Source organism: Oenanthe melanoleuca, chromosome 25 (genome assembly GCF_029582105.1).
Source record: "Oenanthe melanoleuca isolate GR-GAL-2019-014 chromosome 25, OMel1.0, whole genome shotgun sequence".
NCBI classification, from domain to species: Eukaryota; Metazoa; Chordata; class Aves; order Passeriformes; family Muscicapidae; genus Oenanthe; species Oenanthe melanoleuca.
The window spans coordinates 2,629,917-2,646,488 of record NC_079358.1 but is presented as its reverse complement, the minus strand read 5'-3'; the positions used below and the strand labels follow the sequence as shown (position 1 = coordinate 2,646,488).

Here is a 16,572-nt window from a genome sequence, read left to right as displayed (position 1 = left end):
CCTCGAATCCCATCCCAAAGGCTGCACTCTGGGGTCATCCCAGGGTTATCCTGGTGTTTTTGGGGTTCTCCTGATGTTTTTGGGGTTACCCAGTTGTTTATCCCGCTGTTTTTGGGGTCACCTCACTGTTTTTGGGGTTTCCCTGGTGTGTTTTTGGGGTCCCCCCTCTGTTTTTGGGGTCCCCCTGGTGTGTTTTGGGGTCCCCCCTCTGTTTTTGGGGTTCCCCATTGCTCACCCCTCGGTTTTTGGGGTCCCCTGTTGCTCACCCCACTGTTTTGGGGTTACCCTGGCATTCACCCTGCTGTGTTTTTGGGGTCCCCCTGCTGTGTTTTTGGGGTCCCCCATTGCTCCCCCCTCTGTTTTTGGAGTCCCCCCTCTGTTTTTGGGGTTCCCCTGGCACTCACCCCACTGTTTTTTTGGGCCCCCCCCTCTGTTTCTGGGGTCACCCCACTGTTTTTGGGGTTCCCCCATTGCTCACCCCTCTGTTTTTGGAGTCCCCCTGAGGTGTTTTTGGGGTTCCCCTGGTCTGTTTTTAGGGTCACCCTGGTGTGTTTTTGGGGTTCCCCATTGCTCACCCTGGTGTGTTTCTGGGGTCACCCCACTGTTTTTGGGGTTCCCCTGGCATTCACCCTGGTGTGGTTTTGGGCTCCCCTGGTGTGTTTTGGGGTTCCCCCGTTGCTCCCCCCTCTGTTTTTGGAATTCCCCTGCTGTGTTTTTGGGGTCCCCCATTGCTCCCCCCTCTGTTTTTGGGGTTCTCCTGCTGTGTTTTTGGGGTCCCCTCGCTGTTTTTGGGGTTCCCCATTGCTCACCCTGGTGTGTTTTTGGGGTTACCCTGGCATTCATCCCTCAGTTTTTGGGGTCCCCCTCATGTGTTCTTGGGGTCCCCCGTTGCTCACCCCTCTGTTTTTAGGGTCACCCCTCTGTTTTTGGGGTCCCCCTGCTGTGTTTTTGGGGTTCCCCATTGCTCACCCTGGTGTGTTTTTGGGGTCCCCCCTCAGTTTTTGGGGTCCCCATTGCTCACCCTGCTGTTTTTGGGTTCCCCTCTGTTTTGGGGTCCCCCTGCTGTGTTTCTGGGGTCCCCCCTCAGTTTTGGGGTCCCCCTCTGTTTTGGGGTCCCCCTCTGTTTTGGGGTCCCCTTTGCTCACCCCTCAGTTTTGGGCTCTCCCGCTGTGTTTTTGGGGTTCCCCCGTTGCTCACCCCACTGTTTTTGGGGTTCCCCTGGCATTCACCCTGGTGTGTTTTTGGGGTTCTCCTGTTGTGTTTCTGGGGTGCCCCCTCAGTTTTGGGGTGCCCCTCAGTTTTGGGGTGCCCTTTGCTCACCCCTGTCCTGCCAGCCCCCGAGGGGAAGCGCTCCTCGGGGCTCACGGCCGTGTGGGTGGCGCGGAACCGATTCGCGGTGCTGGACAGGATGCACTCGGTGAGCCCCGAATTGGGGGTCCCTAAATTGGGGTGGGGTCCCAAAAATTGGGGTGGGGTGATGGGGATGGGGTCCCAAAATTGGGGTGGGGTCACAAAATTGGGGTGGGGTCACAAAATTGGGGTGGGGTAATGGGGTGGGATACAGGGGAACTGATCCCAAAAATGGGGTGGGGTCCCAACATTGGGGTGGGGTCACAAAATTGGGGTGGGGTCCCAAAATTGGGGTGGGGGTCACAAAATTGGGGTGGGGTAATGGGGTGGGATACAGGGGAACTGATCCCAAAAATTGGGGTGGGGTCCCAACATTGGGGTGGGGTCACAAAATTGGGGTGGGGTCCCAGAAATGGGGATGAGTAATGGGGATGGGGTCCCAAAAATGGGGTGGGGTCCCAAAATTGGGGTGGGGGTCACAAAATTGGGGATTGGGTCCCAAAAATGGGGTGGGGTCACAAAATTGGGGTGGGGTAATGGGGGATGTGATACCAAAATTGGGGTGGGGTGATGAGGACTGGGGTCCCAAAATTGGGGTGGGGTCACAAAAATGGGGTGGGCTCCCAGAAATTGGGGTGGGGTCACAAAATTGGGGATGGGGTCACAAAAATGGGGTGGGGTCACAACATTGGGGTGGGGTCACAAATATGGGGTGGGGTCACAAAACTGGGGTGGGGTCACAACATTGGGGTGGGGTCACAACATTGGGGTGGGGTCACAAAATTGGGGATGGGTAATGGAGATGGGGTCACAAAAATGGGGTGGGGTCACAACATTGGGGTGGGGTCCCTAAATTGGGGAGGGGTCACAAAATTGGGATGGGGACCCAAAATTGGGGTGGGGTCCCTAAATTGGGGTGGGGTCCCTAAATTGGGGTGGGGTCACAAAAATGGGGTGGGGTCACAAAATGGGGTGGGGTCACAAAATTGGGGTGGGGTCACAAATATGGGGTGGGGTCACAAAACTGGGGTGGGGTCACAACATTGGGTTGGGGTCACAAAATTGGGGATGGGTAATGGGGATGGGGTCACAAAAATGGGGTGGGGTCACAAAATTGGGGTGGGGTCACAAAAATGGGGTGGGGTCACAAAATTGGGGAGGGGTCACAAAAATGGGGTGGGGTCACAACATTGGGGTGGGGTCAGAAAATTGGGGTGGGGTCACAAAAATGGGGTGGGGTCACAACATTGGGGTGGGGTCCCAAAAATTGGGGTGGGGTGATGGGGATGGGGTCCCAAAATTGGGGTGGGGTCCCTAAATTGGGGTGGGGTCACAAAAATGGGGTGGGGTCCCTAAATTGGGGTGAGGTCACAAAAATGGGGTGGGGTCACAAAAATGGGGATGGCATCCCAAAATTGGGGATTGGGTCCCAAAAATGGGGTTGGGTAATGGGGATGGGGTCCCAAAAATGGGGTGGGGTAATGGGGGATGTGATACCAAAATTGGGGTGGGGTCCCAAAAATGGGGTGGGGTCCCAAAATTGGGGATGGGGTCCCAAAATTGGGGATGGGGTCCCAAAAATGGGGTGCGGTCACAAAATTGGGGTGGGGTCACAAAAATGGGGTGGGGTCCCAAAAATGGGGTGGGGTAATGGGGGATGTGATACCAAAATTGGGGTGGGGTCCCAAAAATGGGGTGGGGTCACAAAAATGGGGTGGGGTCACAAAAATGGGATGTGGTCCCAAAATTGGGGTGGGGTGATAGGGATGGGGTCCCAAAATTGGGGATGGGGTCCCAAAAATGGGGTTGGGTAACAGGGATGGGGTACCAAAATTGGGGATGGGTAATGGGGGAGGATCCTGGGTTTCTGATCCCAAAAATGGGTTTGGGGTAATGAGGGATGGGGTCCCAAAATTGGGGTGGGGTGATGGGGTGGGATCCAGAGGGACTGATCCCAAAAATGGGCTTGGGGTAATGGGGGAGGGATTCAAAGGGGACTGATCCCAAAAATGGGGATGGGTAATGGGGATGGGGTCCCAAAAATGGGATGGGAGTGATGGGGGAGGATCCAGGGGGACTTATCCCAAAAATGGGGTTGGGATAATGGGGGTGGGATTCAAGGATTCTGATCCCAAAAAAGGGTTTGGGGTTGGGTAATGGGGGAGGATCCAGAGGGACTGATCCCAAAAATGGGGGTGGGATCCAGGGGCCTGATCCCAAAAAAGGGTTTGGGGTTGGGATAATGGGAGTTGGATCCAGAGGGACTGATCCCAAAGAAATGGTTGGGATTGGGATAATGGGGGTGGGATCCAGATCCCAAAAAAAGTCTTGGGATTGGGAAAATGGTGATTGGAACAACAGGGATTGATTCCAGGGAGTCTGGTGCCAAATGAAAAGGGTTGGGAAAAGCAGGAGATTGGGATCATAGGGATTGGCTCCTGAGGATCCTGATCCCAAAAAAATGGTTGGGATTGGGATAATGGGGATTGGGATGATGGGGATTGAATCCCAGAAAAATTGTTGGGATTGGGATAATGGAGTTGGATCCAGGGGGGGCCTGATCCCAAATAAAAAAGGATGGGGAAAAGTGGGAGATTAGGATAATGGGAGTTGGACCCAGGGGGATTGATCCCAAAAAAGGGTTTGAGATTGGGGTAATAGGGTTTGGAATAACAGGAATTGGATCCCAGAAAAGGGGTTGGGATTGGGATCATGGGGTTGGATCCAGTGGGGCTTGATCCCAAAAAAAATTGTTAGGATTGGGATAATGGGGATTGGATCCAGGGGGGCCTGATCCCAGAAAAAGGGGTTGGGAATGGAGAATCCTGGGGGGACTCAGCCTGGAGAAAAGGGGGATCCAGGGGGAATTTGGGATGTTCCAGGGGAAATTTGGGATCTGATCCCAGGGAATGGGACAGGACAGGAGGGAGCAGCCTCCAGCTGGGCCAGGGTTGGAAATTTGGGATGATTTCCCATGGAAAAAGGGTTGGGAAGTGTTCAAGGGGCTCAGGAAGGGTTGGATCCCCATCCCTGGAGGGAAATCTGGGAATTTGGGTTGGGTTTGATGCTCCTGCAGAGCTTTTCCAACCTCCCAAATCCCCGAATTCTGGGAAAACCCGGATTCCCAACCCAGCTCTTTGTGCACCCCCCAAAACAAAACCCAACCAAAAGCTGGAGGGGGAATCCCAGCAAAACCCAGAACCTCCCAGAATTCCCTAAAAAATCGTGTCTGGGGGGGCAGATCCTGATCAAGAACCTGAAGAACGAGATCACCAAGAAGGTTCCGGTTCCCAACTGCGACGAGATTTTCTACGCGGGCACCGGGAACCTCCTGCTGCGCGACGCCGACGGCGTGACGCTGTTCGACGTGCAGCAGAAACGGTGGGGCTGGGGTCCTGGGCTCCTGGTCCTGGGGTCCTGAAATCCTGGGAGCCCCTAAATCCTGGGGTTCCTGATCCTGGGGTTCTGAAATCCTGGGGTTCTGATCCTGGGGTCCTGATCCTGGGGTCCTGATCCTGGGGTTCTGAAATCCTGGGGTTCTGAAATCCTGGGGTTCTGAAATCCTGGGGTACATAATCCTGGGGTTCTGATCCTGGGGTTCATAATCCTGGGGTTCTGATCCTGGGGTTCATAATCCTGGGGTCCTGATCCTGGGGTTCCTGATCCTGGGGTTCCTGATCCTGGGGTTCCTAATCCTGGGGTTCTGAAATCCTGGGGTTCTGATCCTGGGGTCCTGATCCTGGGAGCCCCTAAATCCTGGGGTTCTGAAATCCTGGGTTCTGATCCTGGGGTTCCTGATCCTGGGATCCTGATCCTGGGAGCCCCTAAATCCTGGGGTTCTGATCCTGGGGTCCTGAAATCCTGGGGTCCTGATCCTGGGGATCTGAAATCCTGGGGCTCCTGTTCCTGGGGTTCATAATCCTGGGGTTCTGATCCTGGGAGCCCCTGATCCTGGGGTTCTGAAATCCTGGGGTTCTGATCCTGGGAGCCCCTGATCCTGGGAGCCCCTAAATCCTGGGGTCCTGATCCTGGGGTTCTGATCCTGGGGTTCCTGATCCTGGGGTTCTGAAATCCTGGGGTTCTGAAATCCTGGGGTCCTGATCCTGGGGATCTGAAATCCTGGGGTTCCTGATCCTGGGGTTCATAATCCTGGGGTTCTGATCCTGGGGTTCTGATCCTGGGGTTCTGAAATCCTGGGGTTCTGATCCTGGGAGCCCCTAAATCCTGGGGTCCTGATCCTGGGGTTCTGATCCTGGGGTTCTGAAATCCTGGGGTTCCTGATCCTGGGGTTCTGAAATCCTGGGGTTCCTAATCCTGGGGTTCTGAAATCCTGGGGTTCTGATCCTGGGGTTCCTGATCCTGGGGTCCTGATCCTGGGGTTCTGATCCTGGGGTTCTGAAATCCTGGGGTTCCTGATCCTGGGGTTCTGAAATCCTGGGGTTCCTAATCCTGGGGTTCTGAAATCCTGGGGTTCCTGATCCTGGGGTTCCTGATCCTGGGGTTCTGATCCTGGGAGCCCCTGATCCTGGGGTTCTGATCCTGGGGTTCTGAAATCCTGGGGTTCCTGATCCTGGGGTTCTGATCCTGGGGTTCCTGATCCTGGGGTTCTGAAATCCTGGGGTCCTGATCCTGGGGTTCTGATTCTGGGGTTCTGATCCTGGGGGTTCCTGATCCTGGGGTTCTGAAATCCTGGGGTTCTGAAATCCTGGGGTCCTGAAATCCTGGGGTTCTGTAATCCTGGGGTTCTGATCCTGGGAGCCCCTGATCCTGGGGTTCTGATCCTGGGGTTCTGAAATCCTGGGGTTCCTGATCCTGGGGTTCTGAAATCCTGGGGTTCTGAAATCCTGGGGTTCTGAAATCCTGGGGTTCATCAATCCTGGAGCTCCTAAATCCTGGGGTTCTAAATCCTGGGGTTCCTAATCCTGGGGTTCATAATAATGGGGTTCATAAATCCTGGGGTTACTGAATCCTGGGGTTCATAAATCCTGGGGTTCATCAAACCTGGGGTTCCTAATCCTGGGTTTCCTGAATCCTGCTGCTCCTAAATCCTGGTTTTCCAAAATCCCACTTCTCCCAAATCCTTTTCCTGAATCCTGCTTCTCCTAAATCCTGATTTAGGATCCACTGATTTTTTTGGGTTCCATTATGGTGGGTTTGGTTCCATTGATGTTTTTTTGGGATCCCAGAGATTTCAAATTTTTTTTTTTTTTTTTTTCCAGGACTTTGGCCTCAGTGAAGATCTCCAAGGTGAAATATGTGATCTGGTCTGCTGACATGTCCCACGTGGCACTGCTGGCCAAGCACGGTGAGCTCGGGGGAATCCCGGGATTTTTATGGAAAAATCCCAAAATTTTTATGGAAAAACCCCAGGTTTTAGAGAAAAACCTGTGTTTCTATAGAAAATCCCAGATTTTTATGCAAAATCTTGGGTTTTTAGTGGAAAACCCCAGGCTTTTTAGTTTTTTATAGAAAATCCTAGTTTTTTATAGAAAATCCCAGGTTTTTATGGAAAATCCCAGGTTTTATAGCAAATCACAGTTTTTTATAGAAAATCCCACGTTTTTATAGAAAATCTCAGGTTTTAGTGGAAAATCACAGGTTTTTAATGGCAAATCCCAGGTTTTAATGGAAAATCATGATTTTCTTATGGAAAATCCCAGGTTTTTATGGAAAATCCTGGGTTTTAATGAGAAATCCCAAATTTTAATGAAAAATCCCATTTTTAATGGGAAATCCCAGGATTTCTATGAAAACCCCCAGTTTTTAATGGAAAACCCTGAGTTTTAATGGAAAACCCTGAGTTTTAATGGAAAATCCCATTTTTAATGGGAAATCCCAAGATTCTAATGGTAAACCCCAGGTTTTAATGGAAAACCCCAGGTTTTAATGGAAAACCCCAGGATTTTTAATGGAAAACCCCAGTTTTGAATGGAATTTCCAGGTTTTTTATGGAAAACCCCAGTTTTAAATGGAAAACCCTAGTTTTTAATGGAAAACCCCAGTTTTCATGGAAAACCCTAGATTTTAATGGAAAACCCCAGATTTTAATGGGAAACCCCAGGTTTTAATGGAAAACCCCAGGATTTTTAATGGAAGACCCCAGTTTTTCATGGAAAACCTCATTTTTAATGGAAAAGCCCAGTTTTAATGGAAAACCCTGAGTTTTAATGGAAAACCCCAGTTTTGAATGGAATTTCCAGGTTTTTTATGGAAAACCCCAGTTTTAAATGGAAAACCCTAGATTTTAATGGAAAACCCCAGATTTTAATGGGAAACCCCAGGTTTTAATGGAAAACCCCAGGATTTTTAATGGAAAACCCCAGTTTTTAATGGAAAACCCCAATTTTTATGAAAAACCTCAGGTTTTAATGGAAAACCCCAGTTTTGAATGGAATTTCCAGGTTTTTTATGGAAAACCCCAGTTTTTAATGGGAAACCCCAGGTTTTAATGGAAAGCCCCATTTTTAATGGAAAATCCCAGTTTTTAATGGAAAACCCCAGGATTTTTAATGGAAAACCCCAGTTTTTAATGGAAAACCCCAATTTTTATGAAAAACCCCAGTTTTTAATGGAAAACCCCAGTTTTTAATGGAAAACCCCAGTTTTGAATGGAATTTCCAGGTTTTTTATGGAAAACCCCATTTTTAATGGAAAACCCCAGTTTTTAATGGAAACCCCAGTTTTTAATGGAAACCCCCAGTTTTTAATGGAAAACCCAATTTTTTAATAGAAAACCCCAATTTTTCACGGAAAACCCCCGGGTTTTTGAATGGAATTTCCGGGTTTTTTTGTGGAACATCCCATTTTTTGCTGGAATCCCGGCAGTGGGATGAAGCTGAGGGAATTCCCACCCCCGTTTTTCCCCAGCCATCCTGATCTGTAACCGCAAGCTGGAGTCTCTGTGCCAGATCCACGAGAACATTCGGGTCAAGAGCGGCGCCTGGGACGAGAGCGGCGTCTTCATCTACACCACGTCCAACCACATCAAATACGCCGTCACCTCGGGGTCAGGGCTGGAACTGGGGTGTCCCCGTGGGAATCACTGGGAATTGTCAGCGTGGGGATCACTGGGAATTGTACCAGGGGGTTGTCCCCAGGGGAGTCACTGGGAATTATCCCCATGGGAATCACTGGGAATGATCCCCTTGGAATCACTGGGAATTATCCCCTTGGGATCACTGGGAATTGTACCAGGGGGTGTTCCTGTGGGAATGATCCCCTTGGGATCACTGGGAATTATCCCCTTGGGATCACTGGGAATTGTACCAGGGGGGTGTCCCTGTGGGAATGATCCCCTTGGGATCACTGGGAATTATCCCCTTGGGATCACTGGGAATTGTACCAGGGGGGTGTCCCTGTGGGAATGATCCCCTTGGGATCACTGGGAATTATCCCCTTGGGATCACTGGGAATTGTACCAGGGGGGTGTCCCTGTGGGAATGATCCCCTTGGGATCACTGGGAATTATCCCCTTGGGATCACTGGGAATTGTACCAGGGGGGTGTTCCTGTGGGAATGATCCCCTTGGGATCACTGGGAATTGTTCCTGTGGGAATGATCCCCTTGGGATCACTGGGAATTGTACCAGGGGCTTGTTCCTGTGGGAATCACTGGGAATTGTACCAGGGGTTTGTTCCTGTGGGATCTATGGGAATTGTCCACGTGGGGATCACTGGGAATCACAGGGAGTTGTCCCCAAGGGGTTATCCCCAGGGGAATCACTGGGAAATGTACCAGGGGCTTGTTCCTGTGGGAATCTGTGGGAATTGTCCCCAGGGGAATTATCCCCAGGGGAATCACTGGGAATTGTACCAGGGGGTGTTCCTGTGGGAATGATCCCCTTGGGATCACTGGGAATTGTAACAGGGGGTGTCCCTGTGGGAATCACTGGGAATTGTACCAGGGGGTTGTTCCTGTGGGAATTATCCCCAGGGGAATCACTGGGAATTGTACCAGGGGCTTGTTCCTGTGGGATCTATGGGCATTGTCAACGTGGGGATCACCAGGGGTCACTGGGAATTGTCCCCAGGGGGGTTATCCCCTTGGAATCACTGGGAACTGTACCAGGGGGGTGTTCCTGTGGGAATGATCCCCAGGGGAATCACTGGGAATTGTACCAGGGTCTTGTTCCTGTGGGATCTATGGGCATTGTCAATGTGGGAATCACTGGGAATTGTCAGCGTGGGGATCACCAGGGATCACTGGGAATTGTCCCCAGGGAGGTGTTCCTGTGGGAATAACTGGGATTTGTACCAGGGGGGAACTCACCAGGGATCACTGGGAATTGTCCCCAGGGGAGTTATCCCCAGGGGAATCACTGGGAATTACCCCCATGGGAATCATTGGGAATTGTACCAGGGGGTTATCCCCTTGGGAATCACTGGGAATGATCCCCTTGGAATCACTGGGAATTGTACCAGGGGGTGTTCCTGTGGGATCTATGGGAATTCTCAACGTGGGGATCACCAGGGATCACTGGGAATTATCCCCATAGGAATGATCCCCATGGGAATCTCTGGGAATTGTCCTCTTGTAATCACTCGGAATTATCCCCTTGGGATCACTGGGAATTGTAACAGGGGGTTGTTCCCATGGGAATTATCCCCTTGGGATCACTGGGAATTGTACCAGGGGAGTTATCCCCGTGGGAATCTCTGGGAATTATCCCCATGGGAATCCCTCACCAGGAATTCTCCCTCTGACCCAGGAAATCCTTCACTGGGAATTCTCCCTCTGGCACAGCTCAGGGGATCCCTTACTGGGAATTCTCCTGCACATCCCAGATCTCAGTGGGAATTCTCCCCTTGTACATCCCAGATCTCACTGGGAATTCTCCCCTTGTACATCCCAGATCTCAGTGGGAATTCTCCCCTTGCACATCCCAGATCTCACTGGGAATTCTCCCCTTCCCCATCCCAGATCTCAGTGGGAATTCTCTCCCTGCACATCCCAGATCTCAGTGGGAGTTCTCCCCTGCACATCCCAGATCTCAGTGGGAATTCTCCCCCTGCACATCCCAGATCTCACTGGGAAATTCTCCCCTGCACATCCCAGATCTCAGTGGGAATTCGTCCCCTGCACATCCCACATCTCAGTGGGAATTCTCCCTCTCTCCTGGCTCAGGGATCATGGCATCATCCGCACCCTGGACCTGCCCATCTACGTGACGCGGGTCAAGGGGAACAACGTTTACTGCCTGGACCGGGAGTGCCGGCCCCGCGTGCTCACCATCGACCCCACCGAGTTCAGGTTCAAACTGGCCCTCATCAACAGGAAATATGATGAGGTTAGGGAATCTGGGAGTGGGGAAAAATGGGATTGGGAATGAGGGGAAATGGGGTTGGGAGTGGTGGAGAAATGGGGTTGGGAATGGTGGAGAAATGTGGGTGATCTCCATAAGCTCACCATCGACCCCACTGAGTTCCGCTTCAAACTGGCCCTCATCAACAGGAAATATGATGAGGTCAGGAAATCTGGGAATGGGGAAAAATGGGAATGGGAATGAGGGGAAATGGGGTTTGGAATGGTGGAGAAATGTGGGTGATCTCCATAAGCTCACCATCGACCCCACTGAGTTCCGGTTCAAACTGGCCCTCATCAACAGGAAATACGATGAGGTCAGGAAATCTGGGAATGGGAATGAGGGGAAATGGGGCTGGGAATGATGGAGAAATGGGGTTGGGGATGAGGAGAAATGGGGTTGGGAATTGTGGAAAAACATGGATGATTTCCATGAGCTTAGCATCAACCCCACCGAGTTCAGGTTCAAACTGACCCTCATCAACAGGAAATATGATGAGGTCTGGAAATCTGGGAATGGGGAAAAATGGGAATGGGAATGAGGAGAAATGAGGATGGGATTGGTGGAGAAATGGGGTTGGGAATGGTGGAGAAATGGGGCTGGGAATGGTGGAGAAATGGGGATGGGAATGGTGAAGAAGCGTGGGTGAGCTCCATGAGCTCAGCATTGACCCCACTGAGTTCAGATTCAAACTGGCCCTCATCAACAGGAAATATGATGAGGTTAGGAAATCTGGGAGTGGGAATGGGGAAATGGGGTTGGGAATGGTGGAGAAATGGGGATGGGAATGAGGGGAAATGGGGTTGAGAGTGATGGAGAAACGTGGGTGATCTCCATGAGTTCAGCATCGACCCCACCGAGTTCAGGTTCAAACTGACGCTCATCAACAGGAAATATGATGAGGTCAGGAAATCCAGGAATGGGAATGAAGGGAAATGGGGCTGGGAATGGTGGAGAAATGGGGCTGGGAATGATGGAGAAATGAGGATGGGAATGGTGAAGAAACGTGGGTGAGCTCCATGAGCTCAGCATCGACCCCACCAAGTTCAGGTTCAAACTGGCCCTCATCAACAGGAAATACGATGAGGTCAGGAAATCTGGGAATGGGAATGAAGGGAAATGGGGCTGGGAATGATGGAGAAATGGGGTTGGGAATGAGGAGAAATGGGGTTGGGAATTGTGGAAAAACATGGATGTTTTCCATGAGCTTAGCATCAACCCCACCGAGTTCAGGTTCAAACTGGCCCTCATCAACAGGAAATATGATGAGGTCTGGAAATCTGGGAATGGGGAAAAATGGGAATGGGAATGAGGAGAAATGAGGATAGGATTGGTGGAGAAATGGGGATGGGAATGGTGAAGAAGCATGGGTGAGCTCCATGAGCTCAGCATTGACCCCACTGAGTTTAATTCAAACTGGCCCTCATCAACAGGAAATATGATGAGGTTAGGAGATCCGGGATTGGGAATGAGGGGAAATGGGATTGGGAATGGTGGAGAAATGGGGATGGGAATGGTGGAGAAACGTGGGTGAGCTCCATGAGTTCAGTATCGATCCCACTGAGTTCAGATTCAAACTGATGCTCATGAACAGGAAATATGACGAGGTCAGGAAGTCCGGGAATGGGGAAAAAAATGGGATTGGGAATGAGGAGAAATGGGGTTGGGAATGGTGGAGAAATGGGGTTGGGAATGGTGGAGAAATGGGGATGGGAATGAGGGGAAATGGGGTTGGGAATGGTGGAGAAACGTGGGTGAGCTCCATGAGTTCAGCATCGACCCCACCAAGTTCAGGTTCAAACTGACACTCATCAACAGGAAATATGATGAGGTCAGGAAATCTGGGATTTGGAATAGTGGAGAAATGGGGCTGGGAATGGTGGAGAAATGGGGCTGGGAATGATGAAGAAACGTGGGTGAGCTCCATGAGCTCAGCATTGACCCCACTGAGTTCAGGTTCAAACTGGCCCTCATCAACAGGAAATACGATGAGGTTAGGAAATCTGGGAATGGGGAAAAATGAGATTGGGAAGGAGGAGAAATGGGATTGGGAGTGGTGGAGAAACGTGGTTGAGCTCCATGAGTTCAGCATGGACCCCACTGAGTTTAATTCAAACTCGCTCTCAACAGGAAATACGACGAGGTCAGGAAATCTGGGAATGGGGAAAAATGGGAATGGGAATGAGGGGAAATGGGTTTGGGAATGGTGGAGAAATGGGGTTGGGAATGGTGGAGAAATGAGGATGGGAATGGTGAAGAAACGTGGGTGAGCTCCATGAGCTCAGCATCGACCCCACCAAGTTCAGGTTCAAACTGGCCCTCATCAACAGGAAATATGATGAGGTTAGGAAATCTGGGAATGGGGAAAAATGAGATTGGGAATGAGGAGAAATGGGGTTGGGAATGGTGGAGAAATGGGGTTGAGCTCCATGAGTTCAGCATGGACCCCACTGAGTTTAATTCAAACTCGCTCTCAACAGGAAATACGAAGAGGTCAGGAAATCTGGGAATGGGGAAAAATGGGAATGGGAATGAGGAGAAATGAGGATGGGATTGGTGGAGAAATGGGGTTGGGAATGGTGGAGAAATGAGGTTGGGAATGGTGAAGAAATGTGGGTGAGCTCCATGAGCTCAACATTGGCCCCACCGAGTTCAGGTTCAAACTGATGCTCATCAACAGGAAATATGACGAGGTCAGGAAATCCAGGAATGGGGGAAAGTGGAAAAGCCATTCCTGAGGATTTTGGGAACAGGGGCTGGCAAAGCCTTTCCCAAGGATGGGTAGAACTTTTTCCCAGGGTTTCGGATTTGGGAATAGGAGCAGGAGGATTTGGGGAGTAGAGGATGGAAAAAATCTCTTCTGAGGGTGGGAAGATCTCTTCCCAAGAATGGAAGAGCCTCTCCTGAGAATGGAGGATCCTCTGAGGATGGAGGATGCTCTCCTGGGGATGGAGGATGCTCTCCTGGGGATGGAGGATCCTCTGGGGATGGAGGATCCTCTGAGGATGCAGGATGCTCTCCTGGGGATGCAGGATGCTCTTCTGAGGATGGAGGATGCTCTCCTGGGGATGGAGGATCCTCTGGGGATGGAGGATGCTCTCCTGAGGATGGAGGATGCTCTCCTGAGGATGCAGGATCCTCTCCCGATGTGTTTTTGGGGATGCCCCGCAGGTGCTGCACATGGTGAGGAACGCCAAGCTGGTGGGGCAGTCCATCATCGCCTACCTGCAGCGCAAGGGGTACCCCGAGGTGGCGCTGCACTTCGTCAAGGACGAGAAAACGCGCTTCAGCCTGGCCCTGGAGTGCGGCAACATCGAGGTGATGCTGGAACTGGGGATGTTCTGGGGCTTTGGGGGTGTTCTGGGGCATTCTGGGGAATTTGGGGGTGTTCTGGGATGTTCTGGGACATTCTGGGAAGTTTGGTTTTGGATGATTCGAGACATTCTGGGAAGTTTGGTTTTGGATGTTCTGGGACATTCTGGGATGTTTTGGGAAAAACGCGCTTCAGCCTGGCCCTGGAGTGCGGCAACATCGAGGTGATGTCAGCAGTGGGACATTCCAGGGCTTTGGGGGTGTTCTGGGATGTTCTGGGACGTTCTGGGAAGTTTGGTTTTGGATGATTCGAGACATTCTGGGAAGTTTGGTTTTAGACGTTCTGGGAAGTTTGGTTTTGGATGTTTTGGGAAGTTTGGTTTGGGATGTTTTGGGAAGTTTTGGGAAGTTTGGATTTGGATGTTTTGGGAAGTTTGGTTTGGGATGTTCTGGGAAGTTTGGTTTTGGACATTTTGGGAAGTTTCGTTTCAGGCATTCTGGAAACTTTGGTTTTGGATGTTTTGGGACATTCTGGGAAGTTTGGTTTTGGATGTTTTGGGAAGTTTTGGGAAGTTTGGATTTGGATGTTTTGGGAAGTTTTGGGAAGTTTGGTTTTGGATGTTTTGGGACATTCTGGGAAGTTTGGTTTTGGATGTTTTGGGGAGTTTTGGGGAGTTTGGTTTTGGATGTTTTGGGAAGTTTGGTTTTGGATGTTTTGGGACATTCTGGGAAGTTTGGTTTTAGACGTTCTGGGAAGTTTGGTTTTGGATGTTTTGGGACATTCTGGGAAGTTTGGTTTTGGATGTTTTGGAAAGTTTTGGGAAGTTTGGATTTGGATGTTTTGGATGTTTTGGGAAGTTTGGATCAGGATGTTTTGGGACATTCTGGGAAGTTTGGTTTCGGATGTTGTGGGAAGTTTGGTTTTGGATGTTTTGGGCATTTTGGAAACTTTGGTTTTGGATGTTTTGGGACATTCTGGGAAGTTTGGTTTCGGATGATTCGAGACATTCTGGGAAGTTTGGTTTTGGGAAGTTTGGATCAGGATGTTTTGGGACATTCTGTGAAGTTTGGATTTGGATGTTTTGGAAAGTTTTGGGAAGTTTGGATTTGGATGTTTTGGGAAGTTTGGTTTTGGATGTTTTGGGACATTCTGGGAAGTTTGGTTTTGGATGTTTTGGGGAGTTTTGGGGAGTTTGGTTTTGGATGTTTTGGGGAGTTTGGTTTTGGATGTTTTGGGGAGTTTTGGGGAGTTTGGTTTTGGATGTTTTGGGAAGTTTTGGGAAGTTTGGATTTGGATGTTTTGGGAAGTTTGGTTTTGGATGTTTTCGGACATTCTGGGAAGTTTGGTTTTAGACGTTCTGGGAGGTTTGATTTTGGATGTTTTGGGAAGTTTGGATCAGGATGTTTTGGGACATTCTGGGAAGTTTGGTTTTGGATGTTTTGGAAAGTTTTGGGAAGTTTGGATTTGGATGTTTTGGATGTTTTGGGAAGTTTGGATCAGGATGTTTTGGGACATTCTGGGAAGTTTGGTTTTGGATGATTCGAGACATTCTGGGAAGTTTGGTTTTGGGAAGTTTGGATTTGGATGTTTTGGGACATTCTGTGAAGTTTGGATTGGGATGTTTTGGGAAGTTTGGATTTGGATGTTTTGGGACATTTTGGGACATTCCTCAGGATAAATCACCCTGGAAGCAGCCAAGGCTCTGCATGACAAGGGAGAAGCTGGGCGAGGTGGCGCTGCTGCAAACCCCACTCCCCATCCCAGAATTCCGTAATCCCAGCTCCCAATCCATATTCCCAATCCCTCTAACCCCGGAATTCCATAATTCCCTTGGGATAGATTGCCCTGGAAGCAGCCAAGGTGTTGGAGGACAAGGGAGAAGCTGGGCGAGGTGGCGCTGCTGCAAACCCCGCTCCCAATCCCATAATCCCAGAATTCCATAATCCCAGCTCCCATTCCATATTCCAATCCCTCTAATCCTGGAAATCTTTGGGATAGATCGCCCTGGAGGCAGCCAAGGCTCTGGACGACAAGGGCTGCTGGGAGAAGCTGGGCGAGGTGGCCCCGCTCCGAATCCCAGAATTCCAGAATCCCAGCTCCCAATCCCAATTCCTCTAACTCTGGAATTCCATAATTCCCTCGGGATAGATTGCCCTGGAGGCAGCCAAGGCTCTGGAGGACAAGGGCTGCTGGGAGAAGCTGGGCCCTGCTGCAAACCCCGCTCCCAATCCCATAATCCCAAAATCCCAGCTCCCAATCCCAATTCCCAATCCCTGTAACCCCAGAATTCCCTATGAACAGATCGCCCTGGAGGCAGCCAAGGCTCTGGACGACAAGGGCTGCTGGGAGAAGCTGGGTGAGGTGGCTCTGCTGCAGGGGAACCACCAGGTGGTGGAGATGTGCTACCAGCGCACCAAGAACTTCGACCGCCTCTCCTTCCTCTACCTCATCACCGGCAACCTGGAGAAACTCCGCAAGATGATGAAGATCGGTGAGGGCCGGCGCTCCCGGCGGGAACGGGGCTGGGAGTGGTGGGGAGAGCCTGGGAAAGCTGGGGAGAGCCTGGGAGTGGTGGGGAAATACTGGGAATGGTGGGGAGTTACTGGGA

General features: G+C 50.8%; 1 protein-coding gene across 1 annotated transcript in view; it reads left to right on the top strand.

Moving 5' to 3' along the window:
- COPA (COPI coat complex subunit alpha) overlaps positions 1-16,572 on the top strand; it is a 57,095-nt gene that overhangs the window by 27,758 nt on the left and 12,765 nt on the right. The window contains exons 14-20 of the mRNA XM_056509925.1: positions 1,335-1,417; positions 4,592-4,731; positions 6,570-6,655; positions 8,218-8,356; positions 10,474-10,636; positions 13,823-13,969; positions 16,266-16,455. Coding sequence (XP_056365900.1) covers positions 1,335-1,417; positions 4,592-4,731; positions 6,570-6,655; positions 8,218-8,356; positions 10,474-10,636; positions 13,823-13,969; positions 16,266-16,455 — 948 coding nt within the window. The remainder of the gene's footprint in view (positions 1-1,334; positions 1,418-4,591; positions 4,732-6,569; positions 6,656-8,217; positions 8,357-10,473; positions 10,637-13,822; positions 13,970-16,265; positions 16,456-16,572) is intronic.